The sequence below is a fragment of the Strix uralensis genome, chromosome 5 (genome assembly GCF_047716275.1).
Source record: "Strix uralensis isolate ZFMK-TIS-50842 chromosome 5, bStrUra1, whole genome shotgun sequence".
Classification (NCBI taxonomy): Eukaryota; Metazoa; Chordata; class Aves; order Strigiformes; family Strigidae; genus Strix; species Strix uralensis.
Window position 1 is genome coordinate 11,132,020 of NC_133976.1, and position 20,048 is coordinate 11,152,067.

General features: G+C 39.1%; 1 protein-coding gene across 9 annotated transcripts in view; it reads left to right on the forward strand.

Annotated features, from left to right (window-relative positions):
• CACNA2D1 (calcium voltage-gated channel auxiliary subunit alpha2delta 1) overlaps positions 1–20,048 on the forward strand; it is a 434,706-nt gene that overhangs the window by 73,894 nt on the left and 340,764 nt on the right. For all 9 annotated transcript variants that reach the window (XR_012629126.1, XM_074869856.1, XM_074869858.1 and 6 more), the window contains exon 3: positions 5,171–5,287. Coding sequence is in view for 8 of the 9 variants with exons in the window: in XM_074869856.1 (XP_074725957.1) it covers positions 5,171–5,287 (117 nt within the window). In the remaining variant the exon portion in view is untranslated. The remainder of the gene's footprint in view (positions 1–5,170; positions 5,288–20,048) is intronic.

The window sequence follows — 20,048 nt, forward strand, 5'->3', positions numbered from 1 at the left end:
TACCTTTCTCTTCAAAGAATAAGACACAAACTCCTGGTAACAGCCATATTCCAGTGTCTGTTCCTCATGTGATCAGGGTGAATATTTGCAAATGATGGAAAAACCTAAGTGTTTTTCCAGATTTGATGGTCACTCCAGATTAGATGATCCTCTGAAATTCCCATTCTTGATTCAAACCATCTGGATCTATAAAACTTATTTCTACTCTTACCTTGCCTGCAGGACTGTAAGACTCTTCTGGTCATTACAGTCAATTTAACTCCAAATCCCGCTGCTGACTGTACAAATTCAATGTGTTTCAGAGAAAAAATTAAGAAATTCTGTAGTGATCTGTTATAGAATAAAATGTCTTTATTTCCAATTTTGTTGATTAATAATTGGCCTATAGGTAATTTCTACTATTAAGATCTGTCCTCAGAACAAACAAAAAACCAAAAAAGATATTTTAGGTTATACCTGAGATAAACTTTCTGTCACAGAATCACAGAATCACAGAATTGTCTAGGTTGGAAAAGACCTTGAAGATCATCCAGTCCAACCATCAACCCAATATTAACAGTTCCCAACCACACCTCAGCGCTATGTCAGCCCGACTCTTAAACCCCTCCAGGGATGGGGACTCCACCACCTCCCTGGGCAGCCCATTCCAACGCCTAACTACCCGTTCTGTAAAGAAATGCTTCCTAATATCCAGTCTAAACCTTCCTTGGCACAACTTGAGGCCATTACCTCTTGTCCTATCGCTTATTACTTGGTTGAAGAGACTCATCCCCAGCTCTCTGCAACCTCCTTTCAGGTCGTTGTAGAGGGCGATGAGATCTCCCCTCAGCCTCCTCTTCTCCAGACTAAACACCCCCAGTTCCCTCAGCCGCTCCTCGTACGACATGTGCTCCAGACCCTGCACCAGCTTCGTTGCCCTTCTCTGGACACGCTCGAGTAATTCAATGTCCTTTTTGTAGTGAGGGGCCCAAAACTGAACACAGTCATCGAGGTGCGACCTCACCAGTGCCAAGTAGAGGGGTAAGATCACTTCCCTGTCCCTGCTGGCCACACTATTGCTGATACAAGCCAGGATACCATTGGCCTTGTTGGCCACCTGGGCACACTGCTGGCTCCTGTTCAGCCGGCTGTCAATCAACACCCCCAGGTCCCTCTCTGACTGACAGCTCTCCAGCCACTCCTCCCCAAGCCTGTAGCGCTGCTGGGGGTTGTTGTGGCCCAAGTGCAGCACCCAGTATTTGGCCTTATTGAAGCTCATACAGTTGGCCTTAGCCCATCGCTCCAGCCTGTCCAGGTCTCTCTGCAGAGCCTCCCTACCCTCGAGCAGATCAACACTCCCACCCAACTTGGTGTCATCTGCAACCTTACTGAGGGTGCACTCGATCCCCTCGTCTAGATCATCAGTAAACATGTTAAACAGGAGTGGCCCCAAAACTGAGCCCTGTGGGACACCACTCATGACCAGCCGCCAACTGGATTTAACTCCGTTCACCACAACTCTTTGGGCCCAGCCATCCAGTCAGTTTTTTGCCCAGCAAAGCGTGTGCCCATCCAAGCCACGAGCAGCCAGTTTTGCCGGGAGAATGTTCTGGGAAACGGTGTCAAAGGCCTGACTAATGTGAAAGTAGACAACATCCACAGCCTTTCCCTCATCCAATAAGCAGGTTGTCCTGTTGTAGAAGGAGATCAGGTTTGTCAAGCAGGACCTGCCTTTCATAAACCCATGCTGACTGGGCCTGATCATCTGGTTGTCCCACATATGTTGTATGATGGTACTCAGGATGAGCTTCTCCATCAGCTTCCCAGGCACTGAAGTCAATCTGACAGGCCTGTAATTTCCCGGATCATCCTTCCGACCCTTCTTATATCTGGGCGTCACATTGGCCAATTTCCAATCTGTTCGGACCTCCCCGGTCAGCCAGGACTGCTGGTAAATGATGGAAAGTGGCTTGGTGATCACCCCAGTCAGCTCCTTCAGCACCCTCGGGTGTATCCCATTTGGTCCCACAGACTTGTGTGTGTCTATGTGATGCAGTAGGTCACTGACTATCTCCTCCTGGATTGCGGGGGGGGGTCGTTCTCCCAGTCTGTCTTCTGGCTGAGGAGGCTGGATTCCCTCAGTACAACTAGTCTTGGTATTAAAGACTGAGGCAAAGAAAGCATTTAGCACCTCAGCCTTTTCCTCATCACTTGTTACCATGTTTCCTCCTGCGTCTAGCAGGGGATGGAGGCTCTCTCTGTTCTTTCTTTTGCTGTTATCCTTGACTGCTGAAGCCAAATTAATTTTTAGCTGGGCTTTAGACCTCATGATATCCACCCTGCATAGCCTCACAGCCTCTTTGTAATCACTGTGAGTGGCTTGCCCCTTCTTCCAAAGTCTGTAAACTCTCCTTTTCTCCTTGAGTTGCAGCCAAAGCTCCCTGTTTAGCCATGGTGGTCGTCTTTGTTGCTGGCTTCTCTTACAGCACCTGGGTACCGCCTGGTCCTGAGCCATTAAGACTTCCTTCTTGAAGAGTGCCCAGCCTTCCTGGACCCCTATACCCTTCAGGACTGTCTCCCAAGGGATCCTGTCAAGCAGGTGCCCAAACAAGACAAAGTCAGCCCTTTGGAAATCCAGGATGTCAGTTCCGCTGCCCCCTCTCCTGGCCTCTCTAAGAATAGAGAACTCTATTATTTCATGATCGCTGTGCCCTAGTTGGCCTCCAACCACCGCATCATCCACCAGTCCTTCTCTGTTCACAAAGAGGAGATCCAGCAGGGGACCTTCTCCGGTCAGCTCACTCACCAGCTGCGTCAGGAAGTCATCTGCTACACATTCCAGGAATCTCCAGGAGTGGTCCCGCTCTGCTGTGTTGTATTTCCAGCAGATGTCTGGGAAGTTAAAGTCTCCCACAAGAATAAGGGCAAGTGATTGTGAGATCTCTCCTAAATGCCTATAGAATATTTCATCCACCTCTCTGTCCTGGTTGGGTGGTCTATAGTAGACTCCTGCTACAACATCTGCCCTGTTGGCCTTCCCCCTGATTCTAATGCAAAGACACTCTACCCTGTCTTCTCTACACTTGTACTCAAAGCAATCATAACAGTCCTTAACATACAACACCACCCCACCACCTCTCCTTCCTTGTCTATCCCTCCTAAAGAGCTTGTAGCCATCAATTGGTGCACTCCAGTCATGGGAGATTTCTCACCGTGTTTCTGTAATAGCCACTACATCATAATTTTCCTGTTTCATCATGGCTTCAAGCTCCTCCTGTTTGTTACCCATGCTGTGTGCATTGGTACACACGCACTTCAGATGGGCTGATGTTTTCCCCCCTTCCCCCTTCAAATCTAGTTTAAAGCTCTGTCAATGAGCCCAGCTAACTCCTGCCCCAAGAGCCTTTTCCCTCACTGGGACAGGTGCATCCCATCTAATACCAAAAGGTCTGGCGTCCTGTATACCAATCCATGATTGAAAAATCCAAAGCCCTGATGGTAACACCAGTCTTGGAGCCACAAGTTCATCTGTTGAGTTCTCTGGTATTCTTCTTCATCCATCCCCCCAAATGAAGGGATGGAGGAGAACACAATTTGTGCCCCCGACCCCTTAATCAGTTTCCCCAAGGACCTGAAATCTCTCTTCATTGCTTTAGGCCTTCTCCTGGTAATGTCGTCGCTACCTATCTGAAAAACCAAGAGACGGTAGCAGTCCTTGGTCTCTTCTGTGTGGCAATTTGAAAATCAAGCACTTAAAAATATCCAGACTGTAATCTGAGGTCATTAGAAACTGTCGTCTTTTGTAGTAGTTTTCTGCTCATGATACACTGATTTTTTAAAATAATTGCTACAATATGAAGAATTAAAGCATATTCTAATTACTCAGTTACTGGTGGAAAGACTACTTCTGAAGAAAAAATACCAAAACCCAACATAAGTGTTGTGAAATTCAAAAGTGGTGAAAACCTATGACAGCTTATGAGACATGCCTGATAAAAATTTGCAGCTATAACTGTAGCTGTCAGAAATTTATTTGTGATAAATACCCATGAGCTACAAGCACCAGAGACATATTTTGGTGTTTCTTTAAGGTCTCCATAGCCTTAACCCGAGAAACCTGGCGTGGCTGGTAGACTCAGTCTGGTCTGCTGTTTCTCGGCTCTTGTGCTGGCCAGCAGCCAGTGCATTAGCGCTGGACCCGTTCCTGCCTGTGCCTGGAATTACTCCCCAGGAGACCGCACAGCCCCCACCAGGCAACGTTGCGGAGAGGCAGAGTACTTGAGTAAACTCAGGCCATCTGTTGGTTGCATAAATTAGTTTTCCCCATTTGCCCATCTAGCCATAAGATAACCACTTTTTTTTTTTTTTCCCCAAATATGTATTTTTTCTTTACCCAGTTCTAGTAGGACAGATACAGGTAAATGGATTTCTTGCTACTTTTTCCTTCTTTATTTCTTGTGGTTGTGTGCATTTCATTATAGTGGCTTTTTTTAACAAATCAAATTATCTCCTTTATATCCGTGTTCTGCTTTGGAAACAGTTAATGGCTCCTCACCAGAGATAACCTTTATTCATGATAGAGGAGAAACACAATTATGGTTCCTTTCTCCTCTTCCCCCTATCCTTTTTCCCTTTTCATTTTGTCCCCCTTTCCTTTTTTTTTTTCTTTCCCTTTTTTCCTTTTTCTTATTTGTTTTCTTCCTCTTCCTCTTCTTTCCTCATGAATGTTAACACTATAATATGAATAAATAGATAAGAGACTAAACTGATTACATTAGCATAACTTAATTGATCTACTTCAAACAGTATGGTTTTTGTTCAGCATTCAAGGAAGAATTAAACTCAGCAATAACTATTTGATTTCACTTCAGTCATTTTAAAGGATCTCCATTCTACTTTTCTCCCAGCACTCTGTGGGAATCAGATTCCTTTAGCATTTAGCAGTCAAATAGCCCATCACTAGAAACAGTTTTGAAGGTTTATTAGATGATATTTAGTGGCACCTTCTACCTCTCAGACAAAAAGGTGAAATATTTCTTTCATAAGGCACTTCTGGATTTTCCTAGCAATAATATTTCTGAAACTCTCCGGTAAGAACAGAGGGCATCTTGATGCCTGTTCTGTCAAGTTGCTTTGCTTATTTTGAATGTCTGTTGCCATTTTGATTTACTTCCATTTTTTCCTCTTGTAGATTTACTTGAAAAACAGAGATTTGTATACTGTAGAAGCCAACAACCCTCGTCAGCTAGTGGAAATTGCTGCCAGAGACATTGAAAAACTTCTGAGTAACAGGTCTAAAGCTTTGGTGGTGAGTACTAATGGGTCAAGTTTTCTATTTAGCATTAAAAAAATATTTATTATTGAAACATGCTTTTATTGCTATTTTTGCTGCCTATACACTTACAGGCAGTGTCAGCCTGATGTGTACAGGACATAACATGTAGAAAGATGGCTTGTGACTTCATGGTAGAAAATTAACTCATTAGTTTGTTGGCATAGGGCAGATGATTATAATATTGACGGACAGATTAGGAACCATGGCCAAGTAACAAATGAAGTTATAAACAGATTGTAAAGTATTCCTTTAAGTGACGCACATGAATGTTTATGACGTGAATATCACTGTACTATACAGTCAGTAGTGATCTTGGGGAAATAAGAATTAGAGGGTTTTTTTAAATGTGATTTAAAAATCATGGTATCTTTGAAGTCATGATGTTCTTTTTGGTATTATTGCTAACTACATCTGTTAATATTTGTCTCCTCATCTTTTTAGTTAGTCAGTCCTTGATGGTAGCAAATAATTCTTCTCCAACAAATGTAGCCTTGTATGAATAAGATTAATTTCCATACCTGTTCTATTTCTGATTTGCTGATTTAATCTGTATTTCAATCATGTTTCATAACAGCAAAATTAATCCTGAACTAGTCATGTGAAGACCACTCTGCATTGTAACCTCACAATTTTTTATGCTTTAAATAAGAAGTAGCTATTTCTTTGAAGTGCTTTTGTCAGCAGTCCCTTTCTTTTCTATCGTGTAAGACACCAAACCTGGGTAATTCCTTTTATGATTCCTAGTGACATCACTCTGATTCGTATAAGAGTTTAGAGTGTTTTTCAGAAGATACTGACCAAACGTGCATGGAGGGATCCGGATGTATTCATAAACATGCTTTTTACAGAGTAGAGCTATTAGAAATAGGTTTAAAGGACGGAACAGCAGACAGGGATTCCCTGAGCAATTACATATCGACGTAGACTTGCAGATGAATTTAGACATGTCATTTAAAGTGGAAGAGAGAAGAAAGAGGGATTAATTCACCTAACTGTAGATAGCTACTCAGCTGGTCGTCCTACGCTCCTTTTTTGTTCAGTGGAATAAAACAGGTACTTCTCAGTCAGGACTGACCTGACATTTTCTGAATAAGACTTTAAAATGGGATGAACTACAGCCCAGAAGTACTTACTTCTCTCTTTCTCTATCAGAGGAGCCTCGATGTAAATGTCTATACTGTAGGTGTATAAAGTTGGGTGAGATAAGTCCCACCCAAGCAGTCCTTTTATCAGTACAGTTTCCTGCAGCTGAAGAATCAGTCCGAGAGTGAAACTGCTGCTGCATGCAATTCTGAGGACTAGCCTTCTTGTAGGCAATGAAGTTTTGCTTAGTCCGTTATCCATGCATAGGTACCACAGGAGGTACCCATTTTCCTGCCTTTTGTTCTTAGCAGGAGTTCACTCTTCCAGTTCCCACAGCTTCCCTAACATGCCATGTACATCAGTGTTATCTGGACCAAAGCTTCTCTTCTTCCATCAAATGAGTGTAAAATAGATATGATTTTTTTGCTTGTTTCTCTGTTTTAACTCAGTGAGCATGTGTTTATGTAGCACTCTGCGGACTTTGTACTATTATTGCAAAATATTATAAGTCATTTGCAGACCTTTGTGAACATACCATTTTTTCCACCATTTTCCCATCAACTCATATAAGTCTGATGATTTTAAGTTATCACAGCCAAATCTTGAGACTCAAGATTATTGTAGTGGTTTGTGGTGGTTTGATCTTAAAGCTTTTAAGAAAATTAAATAAGTATCTCATGCTTACTTTAGAAAATATTTCATCACAGCCTTTCTGTGAATGTGGAAGAAGGGTGCCTACCTCATTTTAGGCAAGCCTATGGTTACTTTTTGAAAAGGGTAATACAGTTCAGTTCCCTGATGTAAAAGAAGATTGAATTAGGGGAAGAATGTTCCTTCAGTCCAAGTTCCTTTTTTTTTTTTTTTAAGAAAAAATAATCTTGTAGTCTTCAGAACTTCTCACACAATTTTAAATGACCAAGTCAATGCATCTTTAAGGCAAATAAAAAGTACTCCAGATGTATTAGTGGGTAACGACTTATGACTTTAAAACCAATTTTACTATTTTGGAGGATGTGACTCACAATGTCTTTAATGCTTGGGGTTGCCATTACTGCCAGTGCTGCAGTGAATGTACAATACTTATTATTTTTAGCTGCATGCCATCATTTCAGGATGCATGTCAGCAAGACTTCTGCATGACATCTTTATCAACTTTGCCACTTCACGCAGAGTGAAATTCATCCCCAAACAGGTGGAAAAAACTTAGCTCCCCCTGCACCCCCTTCACACAACTGGACTTGATTTGCCATCCTTTAAATACTGATCAATGATGCTTCTCTTCAGTGTTGGAACATCTCTATTTTTTAAAAAAATTACTTCTTTTTTAATTGCCTGGGAATCACCAGAATTTACAAACATTAATTACATGATAGCAACGCGTATGTAAGATCCTTTTTGCAGCGAAGTGATTGAAATGACCTGTTGAAACATTCCTCTACTCCAGTTCAAGGATGGAGCTGTCTTACAGAGATTGTGAGAATTCAGATGTTTGCCTTGCTGAAACTTTCTGTGAACTTTGTGTACTTTTTGTGTCCTAATTTGATATATATATACACATATATATACAAATCCTAATTTTATATCTGTATATATTGGGTAACCTACTGTAGTCTTTTTAAGCAAGTGGTATTTAATTTCTCTCTGTATATCCTAGTTTGGTTTTTTCCTTTCTTTTTTTCTTCTTTTTTTTTTTTTTTTTTTTTAAGTCTACATACATTCTAAAAATAAAAATTTATCAAAACCAAGTTCTTCAGAACAGCTTTCTAGGGGTGGTTCCTGAGAAAACTTACTTTTTCTTTTGTATCAAATGCCAGACACAGCCAAAGCCAATGCATTAAAAAATGAGTATAACCTCACAAAACAATAAAAGTGACTGAAGTTTATTAATATTGTTTTTATTATTATTAAGGTGATTAAGCTTTTAATATTGTTTTCATTGTTTGATTTAAGCTTCTGATTTCTGATTCAGACATTTTTCTCAACCATTATCAAGGTTAGCTCTTCTGGGGAATTCTGTTGTTGTTTCTCTAAAAAATGTATTTCTGATGTATATTCATGTTCCCAGGGGCTTAGTCTGACTAAAAAAAAGAAAAGAGGAAAAGGCCTAAAAGGCATTACTTAAGGGGAGAAATACCCTTTTATTAATCTCAGTCCTAGTCAGATCTCTTTGCTGACTCATATTCTACATGGTTATTAATTTTGGATCACTTCATGTTGGTTTGTTTTGTGCTATCACCTGACCTTAAGAGCTCCTAACAGCTCAGATATTTATACTGATTTTTCGATTTGTAGTTATCCTGGATTTAAATCAGAACTTCCAATGACTTCTGATTTTAAACCTTCCACTAGTTTATACACAGGAGACACTTACATATTGTCTTCTGCATCTGAACTATTACTTTCTACTAAGAGAATTTCTTCACCTTCCATTTCTCTTCTTTTTTCAAGGACTATCTTTATGCTGGCATTTTGTAAACTATCTAGTGAAGCTGAATTATTTATCTGAAATTTAAGTCTTCTTAAATCTGCTGGGTCACATTTTCTCTGATATCAGGAGTGGAGTTGAATGGAACTGTTACTAATGACTGCACAGAGAGTTTTACCATTTGGGCTAATATGACTCAAAGTGTTAATTAAGACCTGAATCCTGAAAAGAGTATGATGCAAGAGGATCATACATCCTCCAGCAATGCCACAAGGAAGGTACCAGTGAATGACATCAACAGTGTCATTGTTCAGACTAGCATACCCCAGGGATGCCATGATTTTCTCCAGGCATGCTACACAATCTTTGGGCAAGGTTATAATAAGCAAATACGGCTTTTCTAATAAGTTGGCTTCCTTTAAGCTGCAAGAGCACCTTTAAATGAAAAATACCTCTTGCATTCCAAATTTGTGTTTTCATACATCTTTGTGCTAGAAAACTTTTTAGTGAACTTAAAGGTAAAATTACTGAGTGGTTCTGTACATTGCACACAGAAGGCTTGAGTAACATGGAAAAAGTTTGTGATTTCATTTCTGGCTTATAGGAAAAAAGATTATAATGAAAATCTGAACAAAGATGACTTGTCCCACCGTAAGGAAAAAAGTCTGATTTTGTTTTTTCATGTGTATGAATTTATTCTTGGAAGAAACTTAAAAATGATGGTTGAAATAGCTGAGGAAGGAAAAAAGTGAAAGTCCCAATCTGAACTCAGAGGGCTTTCCTAAATAGCTATTACTAGAAAAATATTAGCCATAGAAGAAAAAGTAAGGATGAAAAGAAAATGGATAATTTTCTAGCAAAAAATGTAGTGGAGGAAGAGAGTGGTATGAGTGTTAGGGAGGGAGACAGGCAACAACCTTATAGTCAAGGATGTCAAAAACTGTCCTGCAGTAGAGCCTGTTCAAATAGTGAACATGTCTTTTTTGGTTTACTGTTGTTAACTATTGCATATTTGCCTGGCCTAACCCTACTGAACACACACTATTTCAATATGATGGAATTTCCATATGCATATGGTATGCTTGTGGTCCTGGACTCGATCATCCTTATGGGTCCCTTCAAACTTGAAATATTCTATGATTTTGTAGTATTGCAGGCAAATAATATGCTGTCTGTGTATCCTGCTAAAAGGTGGTGTACAGACTAGCTGTGCTACCATTGCAACCTGCATTCCCAGGTGTGTAATGGAAGACAGATGGAGGTTTCATTGAAAATGTATCCTGCAGTAACTACAGTCAAAACTCAAAAGGTTCTTGGACATTTTTCAGGTGTACAACCTTTCCAAGGATCCAGCAAATATGCCTAGCCCATTACGCAGTCTGGCACCTAAATTGTTAATTTTCACTAGAGTTATTCTCTGTTGTAAAGTTCCTACCCCATTCATCAGCTCTCTGGAGCTATGCCTATCATGCTGATAGTTCATTTAGTTTCCCTCTGAACTAAAAGATTATAATTTAAACAAAAACTTTTCCCTATACAAGCAAGGATACTTGCATTTGGAAGATACTAATATTTATTTGATGGGTATCATTAGAAATACTAAATAGAATACCTGACACTGTAATATATTTATAAAATATGGTCTGTGGAGTTACAAAGATTTTCTCACTGACTGTATAGAAATAAACCCTTTCAAACTCATTAATATGAGATGGACTCATGATATATTTTTTTTATTACTCATGTAAAATACTGTAGTAAGCTTAAGATTTACAAAGATCATAAGTTTAAAATTTAAAATTGTAAACTGGTTTTTTTAGAAAGGCATATTTTAAAAACTCAGTGCTTTGCAAAAGGCTGTTCTGGGGTTTTGTTTTGTTTGCATTGTGTGGTGAGGGAAATGAACTAGTCTCTCACAGTGACTTATCTTAAAGTAGTATTTGACCCAGTGTTGCACACTAAATCTAAGGAGCAGCTTCAGTTTTGTGCAGTGTGAAGTCATTAGCTGTGCAGCCCTTGGCCTTCCTCTGCCCATCTGAGCAGCCCATTACTCATTAGGTATCAGGGAGCATCCTTAATCTTCTATGCCAGGAAAATCTGCAGATTTACCTTCTTGCTCATTTTTGCTGGTATATTTGAACTGAAGAGAGTAAGCAAGTTTGGATCTCTTAGGTAACAGAAAATTGAAGTTAAGAGAGAAAATGATGAAAAGAACACCTACTAAGAATCTTTGCAAGCACAGCCTGCAGAAAATTTTGAAAACAGGATTAAAAAGTCCTATTCCTTGTTTTGGTAAGATCCCTTTCTGCATTCCTAAATTATTTAACTGTTGGCTACCTTTTGTGTGATACTTTGACATGAATCCTACTTGTCCTCTTATCCAAAAATTAAGATGTATGCATATTCCCCCTGCAAATTTTCTTCTCCACAGGGAAATATCTCTTTCTGGAAAGCCTTGGTGTCAGTATCTTATTGTCGACACTATGGTGTACATTTACAGTGCATTTATTAATAAACTTTTCTTCCATTACTACCCATATTCTAAGGCAACAGTAGAACCATTTGTGTAAAGCAAACACTCAAGGTCCACTAAAATACATTTCACTGGAGAATGAGAGACATTAATATTTTCACTGCCAAATTCCTGCTTAACATTTCTTTGTTTTGCTGTAGAGTTATTTGGGTTTGCTTTTGACTATTAAACACTTAGATTAAAGTCATTCAAAGGAAGGTACTAGTCAATAACCTTGGCTTGTTGGGCTGCATGTAGAGAAAGATGAGTTACATGCAGATTTGCACCTTATTGTCTAGATTTCTTCAGATGCCTCAACCAGAGATATCTTCATTCTAGCCTTTATGCCTTAGTTTCTTCTGAAAACTGAGGAAACAGAGTTTCCATGGAAACTGAGGCACAGATTGTGTGCTAGGAGATAGGCTCCCTCTACGTGCTGTTGGGTAATGTCCAAGGTGCACAACTGTGTCTGTGAATGAGGAGCTCAGAATGTTTATCTGCTAGTTTAGATGCAATTTCAACACAGCTGTGCAAGTGTGTCCAGATCTCTTAGTATTTCCCTGCCCGCCTGAAATAACGCTTCAGCGTCTCACAATACAACTGGGAAGCTTAAATAAACATGTGTTATAACATATTTTGAGATTCCTGGGCAGAGATGTTGTGCACTTCAATAGGGTTGGCATTTTTTTTTGTAGCCTGAAAGACCTAGAAAACTAAAATAAATTTTGTAGGTGTGCTTGATACTATTGGTTTTTGGAAGGAATCCAAAACTCTAGCCTGAGTTTTGTTTGGATGTCTAAAACCAACCTAACAGCCTCAGAAACACTCTGGGACACCTACCTTCTGGTCTGCTAATCTTAAATTGCCTATACTAACAAGATATCTTTCCACACTTTAAAAGTACTCTATAGCTAAATCTCAGTTGTCTACTCATTTAGCAGAACTTGCACTGGGCAGCATCTCTTGGTTTTGGACTCTGTCGCAACTCAGCCACCAGTTTCCTGAGCTCCACTAGAAATTCCAAAGAAGCCTAAATAGCCACCCCTAATAGTGGAGTCCACCACTTCTGCATGGTAATCTAAAGCTTAGAGTTAATCACTCCATGAGGTATCCTGGGCTGCATTGAGAGAAGTGTGACCAGCAGGTCAAGGGAGGTGATTCTCCCCCTCTACTCCATTCTCATGAAACCTCACCTGCAGTGCTGTGTTCAGCTCTGGAGCCCCCAGCATAATAAGGACAGGGACATGTTGGAGAGAGTCCAGAGGAGGCCACGAAGATGTTCAGGGGGCTGGAGCACCTCGCCTATGAGGACAAGCTGAGAGAGTTGGGGTTGTTCAGCCTTCAGAAGGCTCTGGGGAAACCTTATAGTGGCCTTCCAGTACTTAAAGGGGGCTACAGGAAAGGTGGGGAGGGACTCTTTATCAGGGATTGTAGTGATAGGACAAGGGGTAATGGCTTTAAACTGAAAGAGGATAGATTTAGTTTAGATATGAGGAAGAAAGTCTTCACTGTGAGGGTGGTGAGGCACTGGAACAGGTTACCCGGAGAAGCTGTGGCTGCCCCCTCCCTGGCAGTGTTCAAGGCCAGGCTGGACGGGGCTTTGAGCAACTGGTCTAGTGGAAGTTGTCCATGCCCATGGCTGGGGGGTTGGAACTAGGTGATCTTTAAGGTTCCTTCCAACCCAAATTATTCTATTATTCAATTCTATGACTTGGGTCAGATCTCTAAGCTAAAAATATCTGTGTAAACATACGGATACATATCTGGATCTGGACACACTTGCACAGGTGTGTTGAAATTGCATCTAAACTATATTCTAGTGTGCATAGTGGAAATACGCATTTTTCCAGTTAACATCTAATTTAAAAGGGGAATAGACAAAACATCTGACCAGGGAGGAGGATCTGCAACTTAATTCTTTTCCTTCCCACTTAAGTCCTCTGATTACTAAGCTAAAGTCCCCTATTCCATAGTATAATCTGTGCAAAAATCACATTTTGATGATAACAATTGTCCTCCTCCTTCATGATCATCCCTTCAAATATGTTAAATCCCTTTATTCTTATTCTCAGGCTGTGAGAGTCCTTGCATGAAAATTAGCTCATTTTCCAGAGGTGTAGTTTGGATCCTCCTAAATGTGAGGGCAATCTGTGATTCTGACTTCCCTCATTATTTTGCCAACAATGACACAGTAAACACTGTGATTTTGTCATTAGAAGACATTGATGAACTAGGTCTTGAGTTGATGGATACACCTGATGTTTCCTGTTAGTTCCCTATGCACAGAATTCCATAAACTCAACAGAGAAAGGGAGAGGTCTCAGTTTTACTGTTGAGTTGTGATCGTGTCAGAAGGTTAATCAATATAAAATGTCTTTCCCTTTCTCTCTTTCCTAGTTTATTTTAAGAATGTAGCCTTGTTGAGAACTGATTCCAGAACTCATTTCAGTGCAAGAAGAATCGCTCATGTCTTGAGAAATTTGTTGCTATTTTCTCTTTACTTATGCTTTTTATTTTCAGGTGTTTCTACCCTTTTGACTCACTTGCCAGTTACAGGCAGTGTGACACAATTGTATTGGAAAGGGTGGAGAAATTCAGAGAAGAAAGATAGCTTGAATTGTGGTTAGCCTCCCAGCAAACAACACTTTCCCATAGTTTGTTAGTATTTTTTTTCTTAGTTTTTATATGAGAAGCTGGCCATCATAAGGAAGCTGGCAATGGGCTTTGTGTGCTGGGTTGTTTACCAGAGTAATTTCAGGTCTGACTTCTAAGAACAGGAAGTCTACACAGATGGAAAAGAGCAGATTAACTTGAGTAAATTACTGGTCAGATGAATGAAGTTTTGTCTATGCATGTTTTTGTGTTGTGTGCACAGGATTTATGTTATTTTTCATTCTAGCATGTTCATTTTCCCCTTGGAATTGTTAGGCTCTGACTTTCTTTAATATTTCAAAATATTTTATTCTTTTATTTCAACTTTTCATTTCAAGCTGGAGGTGGTTCTTTGGCTGTAGGAAAAGATATTTAGTGAAAAGATTACACAAAGTGTGTAGCAGCATCACAAACCAAATGGCTCTAATTGTGCTAATATTCTACCATAAAAATACTGACCTTTTGGAAAAATACAAATAAAACAAACTTTTCTCTGTATAAGGACTGTAAGATCATGCATACCATATGTTTTTATATAACAGTATGTCTTGGTTCTTCAAGTCTTTTCCATTATGTATTTGGTAGAATTTTACAGAGTTAGGACTCTAGGTCTAGTTATATGTTTCACTTTTATATTTCCATCAATTCTCTACATACCGAGTAACTCACTGAAGTGGAAAATTTCTAAATTTTATTTCTGGATGCTTCCTGTGAGTATTCAGAATAGACACTGTCATCTCCTTTTTGCAGCATTAGATTTATATTTCAGTCTTTGACTAGAGCTGGTCCAAATAGCAGAAATAGATACTTCAGATATGGCAGGAACTTTGCAGGTGAGTTTAAGACTGATACTGCACTGCTTGTAAAACTACCTTCACTGGAGATTTGCACGCTAGCAAAAAAGGTTTGACATATGCTTTTTTAGACTATAATACTGAGTCCACTAGCCTCTATGAACTTTGCTTAAATCTCCAGATGTAAATGCAGCCTATTTTGAAAGTCAGTTGTAGTTGCTGAAGCAAATGTGTTTTGGAACGACAGCTAGTGAGACGTGACACTTGTGAAGTCAAACAGTTGTCAACTTGTCCACATGTCAGATGTTTGAATTTGTTTTTCCTTGTCCTGCCTCGAGTCTTATTTTATTAACTGAAATCTAGGTTGTATAGATGCAACATTATGCCTCAGAGGATAGATTCACATAACTCACATAACTTGCAAGACATCAAAAAGGTCTGGAAAAATAAATCAGAGGGCTTGCAATGAAAGTTCTTACAGATACTGCCTGTTTCCTTGTTTTTTCTTTCCACGATTTACTTGTTTTGCCTTCTCAAATCCTGTATTCTTGTTGACAGATAAAGAGGGTGTTGTCCCTCCCACTTCCCATATCCTCATAGATAGCCATGAGTCATCATTTTGATTTTTGTGGCCCTGAACTGTATATAGTGCTGAAATGGCATCTAGTACGCTAGCTTAGAGAGACACCTGCTGAATCTCTGTCCTGCTAGCACAGTGTATTGCAGTTGGAGCTTATGAGTGTGACTGAGATGATGAAAGCTAAAAAAAGCTTGTGGCAAATAATGTTATTGGATGATCAGCTTCACAATTTTACTTTTATTTCCCCTTACACAGTAGATTGTCACTGATAACATAGCTTCTTTGTTGCTTTCACATTTGGTATGGAGAAAAATAAAGAGCACAGATAGCTTTAGCAGTTCTTTCCCATTCGGTCCCTTTTATACATTCATTTGAGCAAATTCCCTTACAAAATAAATGGCTGTGGCTAGTTTTCCAGAGGTTTTGTTGTTGTTGTTTTTTAAACTCCCAGTGGGGGATTCTTTATGTGTTTGTTATAAGCAGGTTTCTTTGTCTAGGTTTATGGATACTGAAATTTCATTTGTGAAAGATGCTCTGCAGGTGCATAGTCTCATTAAAGTGAGCATTACCCTAAGGTTGGGGGTTGATGTAGCAGCTGTGAAAGGTGAAATCTTGTTCCAAATAACTCTTTTGGCTTCCTTTGGTTACAAAGTTACTTTTTCAGCTTCAGAAGCTCAGATTTAAAAAGAAAACAATGCAACCCAAACCTCTGTTGTTGCTCTTCTTGGATTTGTCCCAGTTTTTGTCTCCAGGGCTTTGCTACTCTTCTTACCCTCAGGCAGCGGCTTCTCCTGCAGATATTTTTGTTTTCCTTGTATGTGCTTCTGCCTGATAGGCAAACAGAACTATTTTCTTGCTTATTTCTTGGTCTGATGACTTCCATTCAGATTGTCTGCCCAAGAAACGAGAAACACAGTGATGCATTTATTGGTTAGTGTAAGACTGTTTTTCACAGTGACTAGTTGGAAATTTTACAGAAGAATGATTTTCCCTGGTAAAACATGAATTTTTCAAAATCACAATATTTCATGCTAGTAGTTTAATTTGCTTAAATCTGTATGGTTTAATGGAAAGTTGCCTATCTAAACAGACTGAAGAAGACTATAGGAGTTCTTGAGCATTGCAGGTGTTGGCTTCTATACCCTAATGGTGTTTAGCCAACTCTACCAAGACTTCTAATATTTTCTTCAGTCATTAAGTTTACTTTTTCAACCACACAGAAATTGAATTCTAAAATTTTAAAATCCTCTGTGAAATGAAAACTCCACTTATTTGCTGAAAGCTCTATTAAACATTACTGAGAAGAAACAAATGTAAGTGGTGTTTTCAGTGGTCCAAACCACTGAATAATTTTGGGACTCTTTCCAGCATCTTCTCTTGTCTTTCAGTATCTTTTCTTTAACAGCATTGATACCCGACTGTATGCATGATTCCAGTACTTGTCTCAGTGGAATGCTTGGTACCCTTTGCTTCTCTTGTTTCATATTCCCCAAATTAAAAGTTCAAATTAGATTGTGTTGCTACATCATCACACTAACTCATGTTCACCCACTTCACCTTGTAAATACTTTTCAGAGTACCTGTGTCCAAGACACAGTCACTATTTTCTAAATATGCTATGAAATCTGTAAATTCCTGGTTCTACTTCTAATGATACATTCAACTGTATAAAAACACATTGTCTTTGAATGAGATCACTTTAGCCTGTGTGTTCTACACTACTTTGTATAATAGTTGTACAGTAAATAATAAGGAGGGTTTCCACAAAGTAGGTCTTCATAGTTCAGCTGACATGTAGTGTTTCCATAGGTTTCCTTAACCAATGATGGCTTCTAGGCAGTGTTGCTTCCCATACTTCTAACAACCTTAACAGCCAATGTTGTAACGAAGACAACTGCTTTTCTTAGTAGACAAAATGCATTAGTAATATAAACACTTTTAAAAAATGACAAGAGGAGATTTGTTTTATTTCCATCTTAATTTTTTAAAAAAAGGTATATGACAACTCTTTTGAATTGCAAAATTTTCAGTAAGAATTTTAGAGTTTTAATAAGTTCTCAGAACATTTGAACTGTAATTCAGTTCAATTTGCAGTTCAGAGGGCAGAATTAAAGCACTAATGCAGGTGAAACCTTGATTATTTAAAAATGGAACCCTTCCTAATGGTTATATACAAAATTGTCAAGGACTTTTGGGTCTCCAGGCCACTGGAGCTCTGTGCTCATGGCAATGCTCACTTTGCTAATCAATGTGTAATGTTGGAAATAGATCTTTTGGGACAAGGCAGAGATTTTATCAGGGAACAGCAGAAAGAAGTATCTGACATGCCCTCTGATTTTCTGTGCCTTTGTCACATGTTCATCTTCCTTGTTGCTCCTTTTCCTTCCTCACCTGCTAGTAGGTATATGGAAGGGAGAAATTACAGATTTATCAAGGCTCTGCTCTGCATTGAATGGGATTGGTGATACTTGGTACTGTTTAAGTGAAATTAAATTTATTCATTAAAGTAGAACTATTGTGGTTTCCTGCTAGATGAAGCTGCAAGTTACATTTAAAACCAGTTTCAAGGTCCACAAAGATTTTTTTTTCCCCTCCAGCAAAATACTAAGACCTAATGTTTTTTAGTGGGAGTGATAACTGAAGGCAGAGGGTAGTCTATAGGATAGGAGCACAGGAAATGTTCTGCTGGGTTGAGGTAGCCTGTGTAGTCAGTATTCTGTCTGGATGTTGGCATGGGGAGATGCTGTGTAAGAAAACATACAAGCCTGGCCAGTGTCTGTGGTCCACTACGCATGTAATCCCTCAGCGTTCATAGGTTTTGAATTAGAAATTTCGAAGAGGACATCTCTGCCTGTTCCCTTCAGTATCTATTAGTGAATTTACCCATAAATTTACCTAGCCCCTAACCTGCCTGTACTATCTGCCTCCATGACATCCTGTAGTAAACGGTTCCAAGACCTCACTATTTATGGATAGAAAAGTATTTTCTCCTCTCTGTTCTAAATTGATCTTTGACTAGTTGCAGTGAGTCTTTCTTGATCCAGTATTGCCAGTTTTGGTATATCACAGTTTTGGCTTTTGGTATATAACTTCAGCCATATCTGCTGTCAGCCTTCTTGTCTACCAAAAAGAGTCCTAGGTTTCCTAGTCTCTCCTTGGCACACTATTTTACAGAGAATGCATGACTCTATTATAGCAGCTACTTCCATCTTATTAATTTTATATATGTATTTGGAAGAGGAGAGGCTTAGTTACAGTGCAGGACGTTCTTCTACCATGTCTTGGGTGCCTGCATCATGCTCCAGGTCCTCTTCTAGAGCATGGCTGAGAATTAGAATAGAATAGAATAGAATAGAATAGAATAGAATAGAATAGAATAGAATAGAATAGAATAGAATAGAATAGAATATGGCATTCATCTTTCAGCACATGATTTCCCTCATTTCTGACTTCAAACACCTTTGGCAGGCTTAAGATCAAAATGCTCAGATGCTGCAACTACATGTCTAGTGGTAGGTTTTCAGACAAGCACTTCTCAACAAGAAGAAGCAACAGTAAATCACTAGCAGCCAGACAAAACATTTTAAATAAAAAAATGCAGTAAATTCAGATCTAAATAAATGTTATCTAAATCCAAAATGTTTTCATTATTTTTGGCATATTTTTTACTTTGGAAGATAGGTGTAGTTAAATAAATCTTTTTTCTCCCCTGATGAGAAGTTGAAATACTTTGCTACAGTGAAACTATTAGTTTTATCCAGATGTTTTTTCCACCGTTTTCTTCGTCAAATTTTTAGTGAGATTGATCTGAATGCAATAAATTGTTACTGTGGAGCCAGAGTAAGATTAAATTTAAAAATGCCAGTTTTTACTGATGAAATATGTGCATGCATCAGACTAACTTTCAACTTCAGAAGAACTCTTGCTGAAATAAGGACCTATTGAATTGCAGAATGAGCATCAGAATCTGATTTTAAACTCATTTCAGAGTCTTGTTCTTTACACAGTAAAAGATAAAATCCCACATTTGGGTTTGTTGCTGGTCATGTAATTTGATAAATGAATATTCAACAGTGAGTAGTTGAATAATCTTTTCTTTCAGTCTCCTATATTTTTTTCCCTTTCTGTAAAGGTTTTTGTTTTCTGAGTGTTATGGTAGCCATCTACAGCATGGCAATAATGCTTATTATATAGCTGCAGTATCCTTAAATGCACTGTGGTACTGGATAACAGTATGGGTTCAGTAGTGTAACAGATTGTTTCCTGGAATATTTGAGTTTTTTCTCAAGCGTTGTGGTAGCACGCTTTGTGCCAGTATTTCAGGCATGCAGCTAATTGGGACCCTTGGGAAAGCATGCAGGTAAATCTGGGGCTCTTCCAAGTAAGCTTTAAAGGAATCAGATCACCAGGGCTTGAATCCTTGGAAACAGCTTGCTGCAGAGCTAGTTAAGAGGAAATACTGAATTTCTGTCTCCGTGAAAGTATGAAGCAGATTCAAGTAGCATGTTCACCTGGCATCCTTCTTTCATAGGCTTTTCACCCTTATCAGTTTAAGGTGTCCACCTGCCACCTTTATCACACCTGTCAGGCTTTCTAGTGGAATTTCCATGTTAAAACTTTCCTTAAGAGAGATCCTGTCAGCTTTCTCTGACTTCTGATGTGCTTGTTAGTACAAAAGACAAAATTCC